Source organism: Mixophyes fleayi, chromosome 7, assembly GCF_038048845.1.
Source record: "Mixophyes fleayi isolate aMixFle1 chromosome 7, aMixFle1.hap1, whole genome shotgun sequence".
Classification (NCBI taxonomy): domain Eukaryota; kingdom Metazoa; phylum Chordata; class Amphibia; order Anura; family Limnodynastidae; genus Mixophyes; species Mixophyes fleayi.
Window position 1 is genome coordinate 771,881 of NC_134408.1, and position 23,862 is coordinate 795,742.

The following is a 23,862-nucleotide window of genomic DNA, read 5'->3' on the forward strand; positions in this document are numbered from 1 at the left end:
CCACCAGAGATAGGGGGTCTGTATTGTATAGTACCCACCAGAGATAGGGGGTCTGTATTGTATAGTACCCACCAGAGATTGGGGGTTTGTATTGTATAGTAGCCACCAGAGATTGGGGGTCTGTATTGTATAGTAGCCACCAGAGATTGGGGGTCTGTATTGTATAGCACCCACCAGAGATAGAAGGTCTGTATTGTATAGTAGTCACCAGAGATAAGGGGTCTGTATTGTATAGTAGTCACCAGAGATAAGGGGTCTGTATTGTATAGTAGTCACCAGAGATAAGGGGTCTGTATTGTATAGTAGTCACCAGAGATAAGGGGTCTGTATTGTATAGTAGTCACCAGAGATAAGGGGTCTGTATTGTATAGTACCCACCAGAGATTGGGGGTCTGTATTGTATAGTAGCCACCACAGTTAGGGGGTCTGTATTGTATAGTACCCACCAGATATAGGGGGTCTGTATTGTATAGTACCCACCAGAGATTGGGGGTCTGTATTGTATAGTACCCACCAGAGATTGGGGGTCTGTATTGTATAGTACCCACCAGAGGTAGGGGGTCTGTATTGTATAGTACCCACCAGAGGTAGGGGGTCTGTATTGTATAGTAACCACCAGAGATAAGCGGTCTGTATTGTATAGTACCCACCAGAGATTGGGGGTCTTTTTTTGTATAATACCCACCAGAGATTGGGGGTCTGTATTGTATAGTAACCACCAGAGATTGGGGGTCTGTATTGTATAGCACCCACCAGAGATAGAAGGTCTGTATTGTATAGTAGTCACCAGAGATAAGGGGTCTGTATTGTATAGTAGTCACCAGAGATAAGGGGTCTGTATTGTATAGTAGTCACCAGAGATAAGGGGTCTGTATTGTATAGTAGTCACCAGAGATAAGGGGTCTGTATTGTATAGTAGTCACCAGAGATAAGGGGTCTGTATTGTATAGTAGTCACCAGAGATAAGGGGTCTGTATTGTATAGTAGTCACCAGAGATTGGGGGTCTGTATTGTATAGTACCCACCAGAGATAGAAATATGTATTGTATAATAGGCAGCATGGTGGCTAGGTGGTTAGCACTTCTGCCTCACAGCCCTGGGGGCATGAGTTCAATTCCCGACCATGGACTTATCTGTGTGGAGTTTGTATGTTCTCCCTGTGTTTGCGTGGGTTTCCTCCGGGTGCTCCGGTTTCTTTCCATACTCCAAAAACATACTGGTAGGTTAATTGGCTGCTTTCAAAAAATTGACCCTAGTCTCTGTCTATCTCTCTCTCTCTGTCTGTGTGTGTGTGTGTGTGTGTGTGTGTGTGTGTATGTTAGGGAATTTAGACTGTAAGCTCCAATGGGGCAGAGACTGATGTGAATGAGTTCTCTGTACTGCGCTGCGGAATCAGTGGCGCTATATAAATAAATGGTGATGATAATAGTCACTCTAAGCTCTGTATTGTATAGGAAAACACTGACAATGGGGCAGGTTTATTGCTGTGTGCGGGTGAGTGAGTTTGAGTGATCACTGTTACTCTGAGGTCACCTGATATTCGTGGGACACAAAGCTCTTCTCATCTTGATTGATGAATTCAACATATTTTGTTGAATTCCCCAGGCTGTGGGTAGATGCAAGAGATACGTTAGTTTATAATGATTACCTATCCTCTATACAGCCATGCAGAATGGTGTTGGTGCTATATAAATAAACAATAATAATATTATACATTTAGATATATAATTACCAGTCCACCCATTCACAGGTAAATGTACAAAGTACACATAAATATACAGTATATACAGCACATGTAATCATACGTAGTACACATATACAGTATACAGCACATGTAATCATACGTAGTACACATATACGGTATACAGCACATGTAATCATACGTAGTACACATATACGGTATACAGCACATGTAATCATACGTAGTATATATACAGTATACAGCACATGTAATCATACGTAGCACACATATACAGTATATACAGCACATGTAATCATACGTAGTACACATATACAGTATACAGCACATGTAATCATACGTAGTACACATATACGGTATACAGCACATGTAATCATACGTAGTACACATATACAGTATACAGCACATGTAATCATACGTAGTACACATATATGGTATACAGCACATGTAATCATACGTAGTACACATATACAGTATACAGCACATGTAATCATACGTAGCACACATATACAGTATACAGCACATGTAATCATACGTAGCACACATATACAGTATACAGCACATGTAATCATACGTAGTACACATATACAGTATACAGCACATGTAATCATACGTAGTACACATATACGGTATACAGCACATGTAATCATACGTAGTACACATATACGGTATACAGCACAAGTAATCATACGTAGTACATATACAGTATACAGCACATGTAATCATACGTAGTACATATATACGGTATACAGTACATGTAATCATACGTAGTACACATATACGGTATACAGCACATGTAATCATACGTAGTACACATATACAGTATACAGCACATGTAATCATACGTAGTACATATATACGGTATACAGCACATGTAATCATACGTAGTACGCATATACAGTATACAGCACATGTAATCATACGTAGTACAATTATACAGTATACAGCACATGTAATCATACGTAGTACGCATATACAGTATACAGCACATGTAATCATACGTAGTACACATATACGGTATACAGCACATGTTATCATACGTAGTACATATATATGGTATACAGCACATGTAATCATACGTAGTACACATATATGGTATACAGCACATGTAATCATACGTAGCACACATATACGGTATACAGCACATGTAATCATACGTAGTACACATATACGGTATACAGCACATGTAATCATATGTAGCACACATATACAGTATACAGCACATATAATCATACGTAGTACACATATACAGTATACAGCACATGTAATCATACGTAGTACACATATATGGTATACAGCACATGTAATCATACGTAGCACACATATACGGTATACAGCACATGTAATCATACGTAGCACACATATACGGTATACAGCACATGTAATCATATGTAGCACACATATACAGTATACAGCACATGTAATCATATGTAGCACACATATACAGTATACAGCACATGTAATCATTCGTAGTACACATATACAGTATACAGCACATGTAATCATACGTAGTACACATATACGGTATACAGCACATGTAATCATACATAGTACACATATACAGTATACAGCACATGTAATCATACGTAGTACACATATACAGTATACAGTACATGTAATCATACATAGTACACATATACAGTATACAGCACATGTAATCATACGTAGTACACATATACAGTATACAGCACATGTAATCATACGTAGTACACATATACAGTATACAGTACATGTAATCATACATAGTACACATATACAGTATACAGTACATGTAATCATACGTAGTACACATATACAGTATACAGCACATGTAATCATACGTAGTACACATATACGGTATACAGCACATGTAATCATACGTAGTACACATATACAGTATACAGCACATGTAATCATACGTAGTACACATATACAGTATACAGCACATGTAATCATACGTAGTATACATATACAGTATATACAGCACATGTAATCATACGTAGTACACATATACAGTATACAGCACATGTAATCATACGTAGTACACATATACAGTATACAGCACATGTAATCATACGTAGTACACATATACAGTATACAGCACATGTAATCATACGTAGTACACATATACGGTATACAGCACATGTAATCATACGTAGTACACATATACAGTATACAGCACATGTAATCATACGTAGTACACATATACAGTATACAGCACATGTAATCATACGTAGTACATATATACAGTATATACAGCACATGTAATCATACGTAGTACATATACAGTATACAGCACATGTAATCATACGTAGTACACATATACAGTATACAGCACATGTAATCATACGTAGTACACACATACAGTATACAGCACATGTAATCATACGTAGTATACATATACAGTATATACAGCACATGTAATCATACGTAGTACACATATACGGTATACAGCACATGTAATCATACGTAGTACACATATACGGTATACAGCACATGTAATCATACATAGTACACATATATGGTATACAGCACATGTAATCATACGTAGTACACATATACAGTATACAGTACCGCACAGAAGTTTAGCCATGTTGTGTAAAGGCTTCAATAGAACAAAGTAATTGTTGCCAGTGAAAATTGTCTTTGCTGAGGAGAGGAGGGTGTCTGTCACATGTAACTAACACTTGTAACCCGCTGGACACACTCTGTTCCACCGGGGATAATGGGACATTGTAGCCAGGCCTATATAGAGCACTTTTTCATTCCATATTATCGTTTTTGCAGTGATGCTGTTATACATTGTTCTTAAATTGCAGCCAGGTGGGTTATGGGTAAGGATCGGGTGGGGTTCAGGTACAGGATACAGGTGAGGGGGCTGGAGCTGCATTCACCCCCCCCCCCCCCTTCTTTCTCTACAGGAAGTCCTGATCAGCTGAGAGCTAGTTCTAGCTGAGAAAGCTTGTGAGGGGTTAATACTGGGAGTGTCACTTAATTAACCTGAGTATGTTCCCATTGTATCAGGTTGTACTCAGCCAGACTCCTCTGTGTCAGCCCAGCAGGGGACCAAGGGATGTATAGCAGGGACACCCCTGTAACAGCCCCTGCTGACAGATTGTCACTCTCAGAGGATCCCACTATCTAACACCACCCCTGACCCATTCTCCGGAGCGTGAGAAGACTGGTGGGTACAGAGGAAAGAGGGTGAGCCAGTAAAGCTGGTTCTGTATTTTTGCTTTGATCCTGGAAAGAACTACAGCTATGAAGTGTAGACTTCTGTTGGATTGAACATTCTGCTAGGACATCCAGGTGACTGTAACTCCTTAAGCTAGTGGTGTAAGGGACAGATAATATGGTGAACCTGCCTGGTATTTATTTACTGTTTGTATGTAGAATTTTAGTGATTGTTTTTATTACAATAAATGTTCTGTTGCACTTTACTAACTGCATTTGCCTGAGTGACTATAAGAATACATGGAAGGAACTGGGTAGGCTTCCCTGGCATAGTAGGGCACACCTGGGTGGCCAGCTAGCATGAACAAAATGGCAAAAAGAAAATTTTAAGAGAGGTTTGTCCCAGCAAGAAGACTTGGAAAAACCTGCACTAGAGTTTGCAGGTGGAAGATAAAGTTGAAAAATCGTCTGCTGTCTTTTAAAACCTGTTATTACCTGGAGCAGATTATGTGGCTAGGGTAGAGTTCAATCGCATGTAGAAAACTTTTGGAGGAGAAAGGCCCAAGTTTGAAAAAGAGGTGAGGAACTCAAAGCAACAGTTGTATGAACTGCAAAAGGCATATAAGGAAAGAGGAAAATAAGTGGGATTTGTTTAAGAGAGAATTAAATAAATTGTTATTTTGAAACAAAAACTTATCATGGTTCAAAACCTTAAGAGAGTCTGTAAAGGATCTTGGGCCTGATTCATTGAGGATCTTAAATGAAGAGGATTCTTATTTCAGTCTCCTGGAGAAAACCATGTTACAATGCAAGGGGTGCAAATAAGTATTTTGTTTTGCACATAAGTTAAATACTGACTGTTTTTTCATGTAACACACAAATATCAACTTTAAATTTCAGTGTACAAATAAGCTATCAAGTATTTGTGTGTTACATGAAAAAACAGTCAGTATTTAACTTATGTGCAAAACAGAAAACTAATTTGCACCCCTTGCATTGTAACATGGTTTGTCCAGGAGACTGAAATAAGAATCCTCTTCATTTAAGATCCTTAATGAATCTGCCCCTTGTGTGGAGTTAGAGAGGCTTTATCTGGCTGGCAAAGCATGAAAAGCTTGAACAATTGCTCCATGAGTAAAAGACTCTTTCTGATAAATATACAGAGGAATATGACCACACTGTGGCCTTGGCATCCTCTCTGAGGGACACTAAGGATGAGAGCATCCAAACATGTGGACCCCACGTCCAAGTCCTCCAGGAGTCCAGATGGACACCTTGGCAGTTGAATCACTGTCTGAAAGTCCAGTCTAAAAGGGCAAGCTTATGGATAGGGGAGAGGAGGAGGGTCCTGCTCTGCCATCTAATGGAATAAAAGTGCAGCCAGCACAGAGGTGTCATTGGTTACCCAAACTGGAGCAGCTGATTGTTCCAATGGCTGGTGACCATACAGAGGAACCGACCTCCCCTTCTGGTTGGGGTATAGACTGCCTAAGTTTGCACATGATCACATACAAGATGTGACTTTACAACATGTCTTTAAATTGGCTGCTAATGTTGGAACTGTCATCTCGGCAGGCTGTATGCCATTATATGTTGTCAGAAATTATGTCTTGTTTCAAATTGTCACTGTGAAGGGGAGACAGATAGGACAATTGGTAGCTCCACAGGTTCATGCACCTTAGTGTTAAAAACCGCACACACTCAGGTGGGTGGCGGACACTTAGGTGAAGGTAGAACGAGGGAACAAGTTCTACGCAGGCTTCACTGGCTCAGAATCAACTTATCTACAGTAGAAATGGCAGATCTGTTGCTGGCTATAGCAGTGTGCTGGGGGAAAAAATGTTGTGTGTATGTTCCTTGCAGGAGAACCCCACCCTTTCAGCACCTGTTATGGCCTATAAATTGATTTGAGCAGCTTCCACTTTTGTATTTGTCTGAGAGGCATGTTGGTGTCAGTAGCTGAGGGGGAGTGCTGACATTGGATTGCTATTTGGAGGCTTCTGGGGTACCTCTTTGGTAAGTTAGCTCTCAATTTAAAAACACATATGTATGGCCCAAATATAGGGACTCTCATTGTTTAGAGTAGGACCATCCTATATGCAAAAGCGCCTTGGCGTGGCAGGATGGCTTAAACATACATTTGCAAATGTGTGCAACAAAGACTTTTGCATTTTTATCTACAGTAGAAATGGCAGATCTGTTGCTGGCTATAGCAGTGTGCTGGGGGAAAAAATGTTGTGTGTATGTTCCTTGCAGGAGAACCCCACCCTTTCAGCACCTGTTATGGCCTATAAATTGATTTGAGCAGCTTCCACTTTTGTATTTGTCTGAGAGGCATGTTGGTGTCAGTAGCTGAGGGGGAGTGCTGACATTGGATTGCTATTTGGAGGCTTCTGGGGTACCTCTTTGGTAAGTTAGCTCTCAATTTAAAAACACATATGTATGGCCCAAATATAGGGACTCTCATTGTTTAGAGTAGGACCATCCTATATGCAAAAGCGCCTTGGCGTGGCAGGATGGCTTAAACATACATTTGCAAATGTGTGCAACAAAGACTTTTGCATTTTTATCTACAGTAGAAATGGCAGATCTGTTGCTGGCTATAGCAGTGTGCTGGGGGAAAAAATGTTGTGTGTATGTTCCTTGCAGGAGAACCCCACCCTTTCAGCACCTGTTATGGCCTATAAATTGATTTGAGCAGCTTCCACTTTTGTATTTGTCTGAGAGGCATGTTGGTGTCAGTAGCTGAGGGGGAGTGCTGACATTGGATTGCTATTTGGAGGCTTCTGGGGTACCTCTTTGGTAAGTTAGCTCTCAATTTAAAAACACATATGTATGGCCCAAATATAGGGACTCTCATTGTTTAGAGTAGGACCATCCTATATGCAAAAGCGCCTTGGCGTGGCAGGATGGCTTAAACATACATTTGCAAATGTGTGCAACAAAGACTTTTGCATTTTTATCTACAGTAGAAATGGCAGATCTGTTGCTGGCTATAGCAGTGTGCTGGGGGAAAAAATGTTGTGTGTATGTTCCTTGCAGGAGAACCCCACCCTTTCAGCACCTGTTATGGCCTATAAATTGATTTGAGCAGCTTCCACTTTTGTATCAGAATCAACTTAGCCATAAAAAGGTTCTGCCACAAAACCCATCCCACTGTCACAGTACAGCCATAGTTGGAAAGGGCTCATAGGTGTCCTTCTGCAAAGATAGGAGGCTATGAGTGGAGAGAGAGAGAGACACACAGAGAGAGACAAAGGACGGGCTGGTTCAGAATAGTGTTCTCAAGTGGCAATAAGACATGCCCTGGTACTTGTGAATGGGAGGACACTTAAAATATCAATAGAACCTTCCTTAACTCTGGTCTTAAAAAGTCAAATGAACAAAATGACCGTATATGCTCTGACTCGTATATATGCGCTCTATGCAGTGGTGACACTAAAGGGAAGGGTATGTGACAAAGAGGGTTATTTGCCACACCTCTCCTGTTCAGGGATAGGTAGAAACCCAAGAAGTCTGCAGACAGGGTTACACACATGCACTGCAGTGCACCTAGGTTAAAGGTATACAGGTGCAACAAAGTAAAAGTATAAAGTGTGATTTAACTTGCATGGTGCAGGAGGTTTCGATGTATTTTTCTTTTACAGCTGACTGGTTGTGGCTGCAGTGAAACGGATCAAACAAAGCACCTGAAGAGACCTCTCTAAGGACTGGGGGGGGGGGGGGGGAGTATCACCTGTCAGTCAAGCTAAGGGGAAAGAGGACTGTAAAGTATTTAAATCTGTATTGTGCAACTGTGCAGGGCAACCGATGCCAGCTAGCTGACCGTTGTCTAGACAGAAGGACTGTGTCTAGTCAGAGTTAGATCGCCTGGTGTCATCCTGACGTAAGCTAGCTGTGTTATTGTGATGTGTCTGCCGGATGTCAGTATCACAGTACAGCGAGGCACAGGCAGACATATATATAATAATACAGCCGTGTACAGGTAAACATACACACTACACATATACAGCCGTGTACAGGTAAACATACACACTACAAATATATGTACAAACCTCCGAGTGATGATATTTATAGGATATAGGACAGGAATTTCTTTTTCTGCATTATTTAATGTTTCATTTCCATTATTATTACTGTAAGAAAAAGAAAATATTAATGTAACAGAGACTAAAACCAGACCCACCATAACCTTGTCTTGTATTTTTAATCTGTTTTATATCGGTTTTTTAGTCAGTAAATGGCCAAACTTAAACTTTATGAAATGTGTTTTTAGCCATCGTTAGATGTCTCTTCCATGTTATATAATGCATAGAGATGGTATTGTCAGGATCTCCCACCTCCATGCGTCATCGTTAGATGCCTCTTCCATGTTATATAATGTATAGAGATGGTATTGTCAGGATCTCCCACCTCCATGCGTCATCGTTAGATGTCTCTTCCATGTTATATAATGCATAGAGATGGTATTGTCAGGATCTCCCACCTCCATGTGTCATCGTTGGATTCTCTTCCATGTTATATAATGTATAGAGATGGTATTGTCAGGATCTCCCACCTCCATGCGTCATCGTTGGATTCTCTTCCATGTTATATAATGTACAGAGATGGTATTGTCAGGATCTCCCACCTCCATGCGTCATCGTTGGATTCTCTTCCATGTTATATAATGTACAGAGATGGTATTGTCAGGATCTCCCACCTCCATGCGTCATCGTTAGATGTCTCTTCCATGTTATATAATGTACAGAGATGGTATTGTCAGGATCTCCCACCTCCATGCGTCATCGTTAGATGTCTCTTCCATGTTATATAATGTACAGAGATGGTATTGTCAGGATCTCCCACCTCCATGCGTCATCGTTGGATTCTCTTCCATGTTATATAATGTATAGAGATGGTATTGTCAGGATCTCCCACCTCCATGCGTCATCGTTAGATGCCTCTTCCATGTTATATAATGTATAGAGATGGTATTGTCAGGATCTCCCACCTCCATGTGTCATCGTTGGATTCTCTTCCATGTTATATAATGTGTAGAGATGGTATTGTCAGGATCTCCCACCTCCATGCGTCATCGTTAGATGTCTCTTCCATGTTATATAATGTGTAGAGATGGTATTGTCAGGATCTCCCACCTCCATGCGTCATCGTTGGATTCTCTTCCATGTTATATAATGTGTAGAGATGGTATTGTCAGGATCTCCCACCTCCATGCGTCATCGTTGGATTCTCTTCCATGTTATATAATGTATAGAGATGGTATTGTCAGGATCTCCCACCTCCATGCGTCATCGTTAGATGCCTCTTCCATGTTATATAATGTATAGAGATGGTATTGTCAGGATCTCCCACCTCCATGCGTCATCGTTGGATTCTCTTCCATGTTATATAATGTATAGAGATGGTATTGTCAGGATCTCCCACCTCCATGCGTCATCGTTAGATGTCTCTTCCATGTTATATAATGTACAGAGCTGGTATTGTCAGGATCTCCCACCTCCATGTGTCATCGTTGGATTCTCTTCCATGTTATATAATGTATAGAGATGGTATTGTCAGGATCTCCCACCTCCATGCGTCATCGTTGGATTCTCTTCCATGTTATATAATGTATAGAGATGGTATTGTCAGGATCTCCCACCTCCATGCGTCATCGTTGGATTCTCTTCCATGTTATATAATGTACAGAGATGGTATTGTCAGGATCTCCCACCTCCATGCGTCATCGTTGGATTCTCTTCCATGTTATATAATGTATAGAGATGGTATTGTCAGGATCTCCCACCTCCATGCGTCATCGTTAGATGTCTCTTCCATGTTATATAATGTACAGAGATGGTATTGTCAGGATCTCCCACCTCCATGCGTCATCGTTGGATTCTCTTCCATGTTATATAATGTATAGAGATGGTATTGTCAGGATCTCCCACCTCCATGCGTCATCGTTAGATGTCTCTTCCATGTTATATAATGTATAGAGATGGTATTGTCAGGATCTCCCACCTCCATGCGTCATCGTTGGATTCTCTTCCATGTTATATAATGTATAGAGATGGTATTGTCAGGATCTCCCACCTCCATGTGTCATCGTTGGATTCTCTTCCATGTTATATAATGTATAGAGATGGTATTGTCAGGATCTCCCACCTCCATGCGTCATCGTTGGATGTCTCTTCCATGTTATATAATGTATAGAGATGGTATTGTCAGGATCTCCCACCTCCATGCGTCATCGTTGGATTCTCTTCCATGTTATATAATGTATAGAGATGGTATTGTCAGGATCTCCCACCTCCATGCGTCATCGTTGGATTCTCTTCCATGTTATATAATGTATAGAGATGGTATTGTCAGGATCTCCCACCTCCATGCGTCATCGTTGGATTCTCTTCCATGTTATATAATGTACAGAGATGGTATTGTCAGGATCTCCCACCTCCATGCGTCATCGTTGGATTCTCTTCCATGTTATATAATGTATAGAGATGGTATTGTCAGGATCTCCCACCTCCATGCGTCATCGTTAGATGTCTCTTCCATGTTATATAATGTATAGAGATGGTATTGTCAGGATCTCCCACCTCCATGTGTCATCGTTGGATTCTCTTCCATGTTATATAATGTATAGAGATGGTATTGTCAGGATCTCCCACCTCCATGCGTCATCGTTGGATTCTCTTCCATGTTATATAATGTATAGAGATGGTATTGTCAGGATCTCCCACCTCCATGCGTCATCGTTAGATGTCTCTTCCATGTTATATAATGTATAGAGATGGTATTGTCAGGATCTCCCACCTCCATGCGTCATCGTTAGATGTCTCTTCCATGTTATATAATGTATAGAGATGGTATTGTCAGGATCTCCCACCTCCATGCGTCATCGTTAGATGTCTCTTTCATGTTATATAATGTATAGAGATGGTATTGTCAGGATCTCCCACCTCCATGCGTCATCGTTAGATGTCTCTTCCATGTTATATAATGTATAGAGATGGTATTGTCAGGATCTCCCACCTCCATGTGTCATCGTTAGATGTCTCTTCCATGTTATATAATGTATAGAGATGGTATTGTCAGGATCTCCCACCTCCATGCGTCATCGTTGGATTCTCTTCCATGTTATATAATGTATAGAGATGGTATTGTCAGGATCTCCCACCTCCATGTGTCATCGTTAGATGTCTCTTCCATGTTATATAATGTATAGAGATGGTATTGTCAGGATCTCCCACCTCCATGCGTCATCGTTGGATTCTCTTCCATGTTATATAATGTATAGAGATGGTATTGTCAGGATCTCTCACCTCCATGCGTCATCGTTAGATGTCTCTTCCATGTTATATAATGTACAGAGATGGTATTGTCAGGATCTCCCACCTCCATGCATCATCGTTGGATTCTCTTCCATGTTATATAATGTATAGAGATGGTATTGTCAGGATCTCCCACCTCCATGCGTCATCGTTAGATGTCTCTTCCATGTTATATAATGTATAGAGATGGTATTGTCAGGATCTCCCACCTCCATGCGTCATCGTTGGATTCTCTTCCATGTTATATAATGTATAGAGATGGTATTGTCAGGATCTCCCACCTCCATGTGTCATCGTTAGATGTCTCTTCCATGTTATATAATGTATAGAGATGGTATTGTCAGGATCTCCCACCTCCATGCGTCATCGTTGGATTCTCTTCCATGTTATATAATGTATAGAGATGGTATTGTCAGGATCTCCCACCTCCATGTGTCATCGTTAGATGTCTCTTCCATGTTATATAATGTATAGAGATGGTATTGTCAGGATCTCCCACCTCCATGCGTCATCGTTGGATTCTCTTCCATGTTATATAATGTATAGAGATGGTATTGTCAGGATCTCCCACCTCCATGTGTCATCGTTAGATGTCTCTTCCATGTTATATAATGTACAGAGATGGTATTGTCAGGATCTCCCACCTCCATGCGTCATCGTTGGATTCTCTTCCATGTTATATAATGTATAGAGATGGTATTGTCAGGATCTCCCACCTCCATGCGTCATCGTTAGATGTCTCTTCCATGTTATATAATGTACAGAGATGGTATTGTCAGGATCTCCCACCTCCATGCGTCATCGTTAGATGTCTCTTCCATGTTATATAATGTACAGAGATGGTATTGTCAGGATCTCCCACCTCCATGCGTCATCGTTGGATTCTCTTCCATGTTATATAATGTATAGAGATGGTATTGTCAGGATCTCCCACCTCCATGCGTCATCGTTAGATGTCTCTTCCATGTTATATAATGTATAGAGATGGTATTGTCAGGATCTCCCACCTCCATGCGTCATCGTTAGATGTCTCTTCCATGTTATATAATGTATAGAGATGGTATTGTCAGGATCTCCCACCTCCATGTGTCATCGTTGGATTCTCTTCCAGGTTATATAATGTATAGAGATGGTATTGTCAGGATCTCCCACCTCCATGCGTCATCGTTAGATGTCTCTTCCATGTTATATAATGTATAGAGATGGTATTGTCAGGATCTCCCACCTCCATGCGTCATCGTTGGATTCTCTTCCATGTTATATAATGTATAGAGATGGTATTGTCAGGATCTCCCACCTCCATGCGTCATCGTTGGATTCTCTTCCATGTTATATAATGTACAGAGATGGTATTGTCAGGATCTCCCACCTCCATGCGTCATCGTTGGATTCTCTTCCATGTTATATAATGTATAGAGATGGTATTGTCAGGATCTCCCACCTCCATGCGTCATCGTTAGATGTCTCTTTCATGTTATATAATGTACAGAGATGGTATTGTCAGGATCTCCCACCTCCATGCGTCATCGTTGGATTCTCTTCCATGTTATATAATGTACAGAGATGGTATTGTCAGGATCTCCCACCTCCATGCGTCATCGTTAGATGTCTCTTCCATGTTATATAATGTATAGAGATGGTATTGTCAGGATCTCCCACCTCCATGTGTCATCGTTAGATGTCTCTTCCATGTTATATAATGTACAGAGATGGTATTGTCAGGATCTCCCACCTCCATGTGTCATCGTTGGATTCTCTTCCATGTTATATAATGTATAGAGATGGTATTGTCAGGATCTCCCACCTCCATGCGTCATCGTTGGATTCTCTTCCATGTTATATAATGTATAGAGATGGTATTGTCAGGATCTCCCACCTCCATGCGTCATCGTTGGATGTCTCTTCCATGTTATATAATGTATAGAGATGGTATTGTCAGGATCTCCCACCTCCATGCGTCATCGTTGGATGTCTCTTCCAGGTTATATAATATATAGAGATGGTATTGTCAGGATCTCCCACCTCCATGTGTCATCGTTGGATGTCTCTTCCATGTTATATAATGTACAGAGATGGTATTGTCAGGATCTCCCACCTCCATGCGTCATCGTTGGATGTCTCTTCCAGGTTATATAATGTATAGAGATGGTGTTGTCAGGATCTCCCACCTCCATGCGTCATCGTTGGATGTCTCTTCCAGGTTATATAATGTATAGAGATGGTATTGTCAGGATCTCCCACCTCCATGTGTCATCGTTGGATGTCTCTTCCAGGTTATATAATGTATAGAGATGGTATTGTCAGGATCTCCCACCTCCATGCGTCATTGGATTTCAAGAGCAGATATATAGGAGCACTGAAGCCTGAGGAATATTTGCTCTTTGTAGTAAGAAGCAGTTATACAAAGGTTTCATGATGTGACCCTGGCGTCACCAAGGCGCAGTGACACTATTTAAGTGTCCAAAACACTCCTCAGTTTCATCTATATCACAAGGAGTAAAGATTATTGAAGAGCACTTTTGTTATCTGTGATTATTTATAAACAAAGAGGACTTGAGTTACTGCACTATATTGTGTTTTGCATTTTCCTTGTTCTCACTTATCCTTAAAAGGAAAGGTGTCCACAATTAATAGAGGAATTCTAGAAAGGAAGAAGGAACCTTTCTCCTAAAGGATTAGAGGACTTTCCCCTTGGACTGGGTTCGGCACTTTACAGATTAAGGATTTATTGTACACAGATATTGAGTTGTATATTTTAGTAGAACCACTTGTCCTTCTTCTATTTCACTAATTTTGTTCCAGTATTAGCTCCTTCACCTTTATCATCTATAAGTTGGGTGACGCGGATGTGGAAGCCATGCAGATCGGCAGTGCCAGAGCTTTATCTGCCCAGAAGAAATGACATAATCAAAACCGCTGCCATTATTGTGCCAGCCCGAGTCATTGGTTGGCAGAGTGTCCTTTGTGGGGCAGGTATCAAAAGATGTTGGAAAATTGGGCTCACGCTGTTTGCAGGAAGGGGGGCTGAGCCGTGATGGTGTTACCCTTTTATGGATGATTCATCTGAGCTCTTCAGAGTATTCCTCATGGCTAGGTCTCATTACAGTTCACCCTAAGTTACAAGAGCGAAATCCCTGCTCCTGCACTAGTAGTCTCTGTTATCAGAAAACACCCAACTCCCACTTTCACCAAGATGGAAATAATATGGACAATCAATGAATACAAAACAGAAGTTGAATAAACAGGTTATGCTTTATGTTGAGGATGTTTAAGTGTTAACAGTCTATTGGTTGACAAATTAAATGTTCTTTTATTTAGCAGAAGTTATAGAAGTATTTATGTAGCAATATGTTATACGGTATTTTTTCTTGCAACTTATCTAAAGAAATGTGCCCCCCAGGATGGGAAATGTCATACTGATGGATGTTGGCTGGGCCTGTAAATGGGGGGATATTATTGGTGATAAGTCTTAAATAGCGCATTTATCTTGTGGGTTTAACCCATAAAAATGATCCATAATTATATAAATGCAAAACTAATAAATAATTGCCATTGTTCATGTTGAATGGAATGGTCTATACCATGTTTAGCAGCTTATTACTGGAGGGGTATGCTGGGACTTGTAGTTTCACAACACCTGGAGTGTCGCAGGTTAGCCAACACTGGTCTATACTGTACGTACAAAATAAAACTGAGCATATTCTGAAGAGACTTCATCCTTGAATTTTTCCACAACAGAAAGTGTCTCAATGGAAACCACAGATGAAGAGATGGATCCTGTCATTAAGATAAGCTAAAGTAATAAAAGAAAGGTTTTCCTTAGGGATGGCAGAGTAAAAGTCCTAGGAGTCCAGAGACTTGGAGTTACTCTGCTGTGGGCAGTGCAGTGTGTCCATGGGGTGGGTCATAAATCCAGGTGTTAGATTACAACTATGTGTTCTCAATATAAGCAGTAAGTATCCATCACAGTGCAGTAATAACAGGTTCAGGTGGATGTACATGAGGTACCATTACAACATACAAGTATCCATCACAGTGTAGTAATAACAGGTTCAGGTGGATGTACATGAGGTGTCATTACAACATACAACATACAAGTATCCATCACAGTGTAGTAATAACAGGTTCAGGTGGATGTACATGAGGTGTCATTACAACATACAACATACAAGTATCCATCACAGTGTAGTAATAACAGGTTCAGGTGGATGTACATGAGGTACCATTACAACATACAACATACAAGTATCCATCACAGTGTAGTAATAACAGGTTCAGGTGGATGTACATGAGGTACCATTACAACATACAACATACAAGTATCCATCACAGTGCAGTAATAACAGGTTCAGGTGGATGTACATGAGGTGCCATTACAACATACAACATACAAGTATCCATCACAGTGTAGTAATAACAGGTTCAGGTGGATGTACATGAGGTGCCATTACAACATACAACATACAATTCTACCACGAAACAGAAATCCTGGAAACGTTCTCACCTTGTGACATTCACCGCCAAGAGCACCTGGTCAGGCCAGGACACGTTGTGGACAATTCCAAACATAACCTGGATGTCGGCCTGTAAAACAAAAGCGCCATTCAGTCAGATGTCATCTTTCTTATTTTTATTCTTCCATTTTTAGAGTTTTTCTTTTTTTTTGTATCTTGCCCAAATCATCTTCTCCATTCCCCTTGGACCTATTCATGGTCAAATATTTTACTCTTTATCCTTATCGGTTACGCACAACGAATCACCACCTCATCTTCACAGCACCAAATCCAAACCTAATATTTCTATATTCTTAAATCTCCTGTAACTCAACTCCCCTTCCTCACCCCCAAACCATCTTTCATTTCATTATCTATCTCGCCCATAGTTCCCCTCCTCTTCCTCAGTCCAACACGTATTAAATCCTTTCTAGTAGAACCCTGTTTTTCCTGGTTCCATCACTTCCTCTTCTGCAGACGATCTTCCTCCTTAATCTACTGACTCACCCGGACGGCCCGCCTCAGGATGGGATGGCTGACGTTACAAGTGAGGATTTGAGCCTTGAATTCTTCACATTTCAGGGAGAGTTGCCGAGAAGTCTAAAGAGTAAAGAGGTTGGTGTTAGTGTCCATAAAAATAATCCCTGTAAGAAGAAACCATGACCTGTGCGGTACCTGTGTGACGTTGGCTTTGCGGAAGGTCAGTCCAGCCGGACAGGCGACGCTCAGCTTGACCTGATGAGCGCCTTCACCACTGTTCTGTAGCCTAATGGTCACAGAGAACCAAGCGCCATCACGTACAACCAGCAGAGAGTGCCTGTAATGTGGATAAAATGTTATGGTGAGACAAGGAAATGTCACACTCACTCCTATGTCATATATATGACTCACATTCTACATGTTATCATATGGGGAACATGAGAACATGATGCACTATGTCATGTGACTAATATGGGACTCCATCATGGACATCAGTGGAGACCAACACAAAGCTGAGGCAGCCATGTTGTACACATAAAATGGCTGCCTCCACATTGTGCCAGTGAAAGGCACAGCTTAAAACGGTTCTCAATGACTGATTTTATAACAATCCAGTGACGCCTGACTGTTAATTACAGACAATTTAGGATGATACTCTTAAAGTGATTAATCACAGTTCTAACATATTTTTGCCTTATTTGGGCCAAGAGTCTGCACATTATAAATTTGCTCTGTGATAGGTTCTGTTGATCAATCCTAGATGTTATCTGTCTAACATGTTCTATTGAAGAACTAGAGCTTCTCCATGACAGGTTCAGTTGATCAGAGCTAGAGGTTCTATGCGACGAGCTATATTAACTGTTCCTATAGGTTCTCTTGACTGGTCCTAGAGATTCTCTCTGTGACGGGTTATGTTGATCGGTACCGGAGGTTCTCTCTGTGACAGGTTATGTTGATCGGTACCGGATGTTCTTTCTGTGACAGGTTATGTTGATCGGTACCAGATGTTCTCTCTATGATGGGTTATGTTGATCGGTACTGGAGGTTCTCTCTGTGACAGGTTATGTTGATCGGTACCGGATGTTCTCTCTATGACGGGTTATGTTGATCGGTACTGGAGGTTCTCTCTGTGACGGGTTATGTTGATTGGTACCGGAGGTTCTCTCTGTGACGGGTTTTGTTGATCGGTACTGGAGGTTCTCTCTGTGATGGGTTATGTTGCTCAGTACTGGAGGTTCTCTCTATGACAGGTTATGTTGATCGGTACCAGAGGTTCTCTCTGTGACAGGTTATGTTGCTCAGTACTGGAGGTTCTCTCTATGACAGGTTATGTTGATCGGTACCAGAGGTTCTCTCTGTGAGGGGTTATGTTGATCGGTACTGGAGGTTCTCTCTGTGATGGGTTATGTTGCTCAGTACTGGAGGTTCTCTCTGTGACAGGTTATGTTGATCGGTACCAGAGGTTCTCTCTGTGAGGGGTTATGTTGATCGGTACTGGAGGTTCTCTCTGTGACGGGTTATGTTGCTCAGTACTGGAGGTTCTCTCTGTGACAGGTTATGTTGGTCGGTACTGGAGGTTCTCTCTGTGACAGGTTATGTTGGTCAGTACTGGAGGTTCTCTCTGTGACAGGTTATGTTGATCGGTACTGGAGGTTCTCTCTGTGACGGGTTATCTTGATCGTTACTGGAGGTTCTCTCTGTAGCAGGGTTTTGGTGATCAGTACTAGAGGTTCTCTCTGTAGCAGGGTTTTGGTGATCAGTACTAGAGGTTCTCTCTGTAGCAGGGTTTTGGTGATCGGTACTAGAGGTTCTCCCTCTGACATGTTTTCTTGAACGATACTAGAGGTTACCTCTGTGACAGATTCTCTTGATTAATACTAGAGATACTTACTCTAGAATATGGATGTGAAGGTCGGGCTGACAACTGCCCCCACTGCCACAGATTTGGAATGGAATCTGCAAAAAACACAAAGATGATGTCATTGTAATTCCAGATATAGAATCAGACACAGTGAAATTTGTTGCCCATTAGGGCTCACACAGGGAGTGAATGCGAGACATGCAAGGATAACAAATCATTGAAGATTTTCATGGATTAAGCTCTAGCTTCCTAATTAATACCAAATATCAACACATACACGGCGATAGCATTCACACTAGCACACATAGAAACCAGACAGGACATACCTACATAAGTCTCTAAAACACTTGGAAGGCCATTGATAAATGCAAGTGAGCACTTGGAAAATATAACATAGAAAGGAGCCTGCATACATCTTGTGACAGGATGGACCACCTATGCCACTGTCTGTTGTTGCTGGACTTACTTTGCCACTATTCCCTTTCTTTCTCCCAAAGGCGCCCTCTAACCGCAGTAGGAGGGGCTTAAGCTGCTGCCACCACTGGACACCTTCACAGCATCCAGAACCACGTTCATTATGGGTACCTATCGCTGCTAGTGTACCCTCTTGCTGGTACACCTTTGCTGGTACCCCTGACCTCTTCCTATAGATCAGGGTTGCTGTGGATGGATCCCCCCTGGACTTTCACACTGGTCAGGAAAGCTGGGTAGCGGGCAGAGTGGTGATACTGGAAAGCTGGGTCCAAGCCTGAGGACAGCCGGAAACGAATTAGATTTGGGTATAATCTGTAGGTCACATGAAATAGAGTTGTCAAAGCAGGATCTTGAAGCAAGTGATGTTTATTTAGCTCAAGTGTCCTGACAAGGACAGTTCACACTGGTTGAAGGTACCAATGGTCAGAAAGTCAGATGGAATAATGATGATACATTTCAGTACAAACCAGTGCTGTTTTAGTAACAGGATGCACTATGTTTCCCCAAACATGGATTTAAATGCAATTTGTACTTAACAAATTTACACTTATCTGCTATATCCTGAACCTTCTATTCGGATAGGATCTGGCCCCTTTGTCCATGCAGGCCACCAGTGGGCCATGTCCCCACTTTTTGGTCCCTGGTCCCACGGTCTCTTGCGGTTCTCAGAGGTGACCCGGAGGATCCAGCTCTTCCTGCCGAAACAGTACACCCGCATTGCTGTGAGTCTTTCCTTGCTTGTGAATTATGTAAAAGTCATAAATTTGAAGTGCAAGACCCCATCTCTATAGTCTCAATAGTGATCCAGGCACACTCCTCCACCCCTTGTCCATACAGGCAACCAGCGTACCATGTCCCAACGATTTGGCTCCTGGTCCGCAATCTCCTTGGGTTACCGGAGGTGACCAAGAGGATCTGGCACTTCCTGCCGAGACAGTCCATCCGCATTGCTGTTAGCCTTTCCTTGCTTGCGAATTATGGCAAAGTCATAAATTTGAAGTGCAAGGCTCCAGCGCAACAAACGGCCATTCTCCCCTGAAGTGTGTTGCAGTCACTTTAAAGGATTATGATCAGTCACCACAGTAAAACGTTGTCCATACAAATAAGGTTGAGGTTTTTCCAGTGTCCACACAATGGCCAAACATTCCTTCTCAATTGTGGCATACCCCACCTCCCAGTTTAGCAGTTTTCTGCTCAAATAAGCCACGGGGTGCTCCTGCCCATCTGGCCCCACCTGGCTAAGTACTTCTCCCAGTCCATACTGTGAAACATCAGTTTGCACAATAAAGTCCTTGTCATAATTGGGGCTCCAACAGCACTGGAGCACAAACCGGGGTTTCCTTCAATGACTGAAATACCAGCTCACAAACAGGTGTCCAGTGAACTACTTTGGAGAGTTTCTTCTTAGTGAGATCTGTCAGGGGCTTCGCTACAGTACTAAAGTTTGGGACAGAATGTCTGTAGTCCCCTGCAGTCATTAAGAATTTTAGTACATGTAACTGGGTCATGGGTTGTGACCAGGCTCAGATTGTCTCTACCTTAGCTAGTTCTGACCTAACCCTTCCTTCCCCCCACACCATGCCCCAGGTACTGCACCTCTGATATCCCCCTTGTGGCACTTCTCTGCCCTAACAGTCAGGCCTGCACACCAAATCTTCCCTAACACCAGCCCTACATGTTCCAGACTCTCTTCCCAAGTCTTACTGAAAATGGAAATGTCATTTAGATAACCCAGACTTCTGTCCAACTCATCTACAAAAGCATTAATACAGGGCAAGGGGTAGGTGTCAGACATGGTCACATTACTCAACCGGTGGTAGTAAACGCAAAAGAGCCTTACCATGTCATTCGTGGGAACCAATACAACGGAGGAAGCGGATGAATTGCGCAATGCCTGGATCACACCTAGCTCAAACATCCAGCACACCTCCCTGTATATACACTCCTTGGCTTCTGGTGAGACCAGATAAGCAGGTTGCCTAACTGGACTATGCTCACCAGTGTCTACATGGTGCATCACCAAGGAAGTCCAGTCGGGCTTCCTACTGAACTGAGTTACAAAGGGCAACAGCACTGCCTCAAGCTGTTCCCTCTTGTGGGCAGTCAACTGCTCATCCCAACCCACTTCCTCTAACCCACTTTAACTCTGGCTTCCGTGAGGAGGTCAGGTAGCGTATCACTTCCTGGATCCTCAGTCGGTGAGCAGCAAACTGCTGCGACCGACTCCACACGCTCTTGGTATGCCTTCAGCATGTTCATATGGTAGGTCTGACACCACATAAGCGATGTCACTTATGCATTTTGAGACCGTGTACGGTCAAGCCCAGACAGCCTGGAGCTTCTTCTGATGCGTGGGCATCAGAACAAGAACCTTCAGCCATACCTCAAGCAATCTGGCATGCGTGTCCTGATCATACCAAGTCTTATATTTCACCTGCGCTTCTGCTAGGTTAGCCTGCGCGAGCCCCATGAGATTCTCTAAACAATCTCTGAGTTTCAGCACATTCTCCACCACAGAGACATCCTAGGTGGGTGGCTCCCCTTCCCAAGACTCCCAGAACAGGGCAAGCGGTCCACGGACTCTGCAGCCATATAGTAATTCAAAGGGGGAGAAATCGGTAGACTCCTGCAGCACCTATCGATAAGCAAACAGGAGGTGTGGCAGGTAGCGTTCCCAGTCTCCCCCTTCCAAAGCTACAACTGCCCGTAGTGTGTGTTTCAGAGTACCATTGAACCTCTCGCACAGTCCGGTAGTCTGGGGATGGTAGGGGGCAGTACGGAGTTGCCCCACTCCGCATTTTGCCCAGAGACACTGGACCAGTTCACTTATGAACTGTGTCCCTTGATCGGTTAGCATCTCACTATGGAACCCTACTCTGCTGAATACTCCTAGCAGCGCGTCTGCTACCTTTTCTGCAGTTATGGAGGACTGAGCTATAGCCTCTGGATACCGGATAGCGTAGTCCACTATGGTGAGGATGTACTTCTTTCCCGATCTACTGGGCACAGGTAGGGGACCTACTAGGTCCACAGCCACTCGCTGAAAAGGTTCCCCAACAATTGGCAAGGACCTAAAGGGGAGCACGAGCAATGGGGCGCCCAAGCCGTTGACACACATCACAGGACTTACAGTAGGCTCAGACATCATCCAACATTCCCGGCCAGAAAAAGTTCTGTGTCAGGCACTTCAGTGTTCGTTCGTTCCCCTCCCTGGTGTCCCGCTATAGGGATTTCATGGGCAACTGACAAGTTGCATGCGAAATCTCCGTGGTACCACCAGTTGAACTTGTTGCCGTATTGGTCCATTCCCATCTACCTTGGATTTAAACATGGATTTAAATGCAATGCAAATATAACAAAATTTACACTAATCTGATATATGCCAAAACCTTCTGTGTGCATTATTCGACTAGTATCTGAGATGCAGGATACAAGCCTCACAGACAGAGAGGCAGCGCCCCCCCTAGTGAGTATACACGCTGAACAAACGTATTGGCCACTGAAATAAAAACGTCTAATTAACATGAGGGACTTTCTTTAGAAAAGTTATACAAATCCAAACATGACATCCTGTCTCAGAAGTTACAAATCAATATCTCAGTAATGATTCATTTCCTATACAAAGTGCCACATGATATAATAAAATAAGTACATTTCCATTATACAGTATCAAGAATCAGTACATTTGCAACGATATAAATTGGCACACTGTGCTAATAATTTAAATATATTATTACAATTAGTTATTTATAAGTGATCCAGCCACACATCCCATTTGTCTTCTCTGTACAACCCACTGCTCCTCTGTCCTTCCACATGACCCACTGTGGAGCCTGCTGCCCACTGTGGAGCCTGCTGTCCCTACGTCCACTCACATGTCCCTTTGTGGAAACTGATGGTCCTCTGTGGAGTCCACGACCTCTGTCTCCCCCACAATGTCCCTCTGTGAATCCCACTAACCCTCTGTCCTTATGAATGTCCCTTTATCAGAGAGAACTTATGGTTATATAGTTGAGTGAATACTTCTCTGAATATCCACTTACCAGATGCAATTCAGGAGATGTTTCTGGAATACCCACAAGACCCTGCCCCGATCATCCCAACCCATGAAAAGTCTTCATACTGAGGCAAACCAGCATTTCATATGTGTTATGAATGAACACAACTATGCTGCATACTGATAAATAGACTCCATGTACCTTGGTGGAGTCATTAAGGGAGCTGGTTGGAGACAGGAGCCACTCAGAGGTATCTTGGATCGGATAGAGAGTAAGAGACATTTCCACAGGAGAGACATCTTCCAGAGAGCAATCCTGAAATAGTGGAAGACATCAGACATAACATCAGAAGAACGAAACAGTGCGAGACATCCTAGGGACATTG

At 42.3% G+C, this 23,862-nt stretch overlaps 1 protein-coding gene across 2 annotated transcripts in view; it reads right to left on the reverse strand.

The window, feature by feature from the left end:
- ITGAL (integrin subunit alpha L) overlaps positions 1-23,862 on the reverse strand; it is an 84,229-nt gene that overhangs the window by 14,061 nt on the left and 46,306 nt on the right. For both annotated transcript variants that reach the window (XM_075178730.1, XM_075178732.1), the window contains 7 exons: positions 23,679-23,792; positions 19,036-19,100; positions 17,340-17,481; positions 17,172-17,264; positions 16,676-16,755; positions 8,908-8,988; positions 1,534-1,606 (listed from right to left, as the gene is read on the reverse strand). In XM_075178730.1, the coding sequence (XP_075034831.1) occupies positions 1,534-1,606; positions 8,908-8,988; positions 16,676-16,755; positions 17,172-17,264; positions 17,340-17,481; positions 19,036-19,100; positions 23,679-23,792 (648 nt within the window). The remainder of the gene's footprint in view (positions 1-1,533; positions 1,607-8,907; positions 8,989-16,675; positions 16,756-17,171; positions 17,265-17,339; positions 17,482-19,035; positions 19,101-23,678; positions 23,793-23,862) is intronic.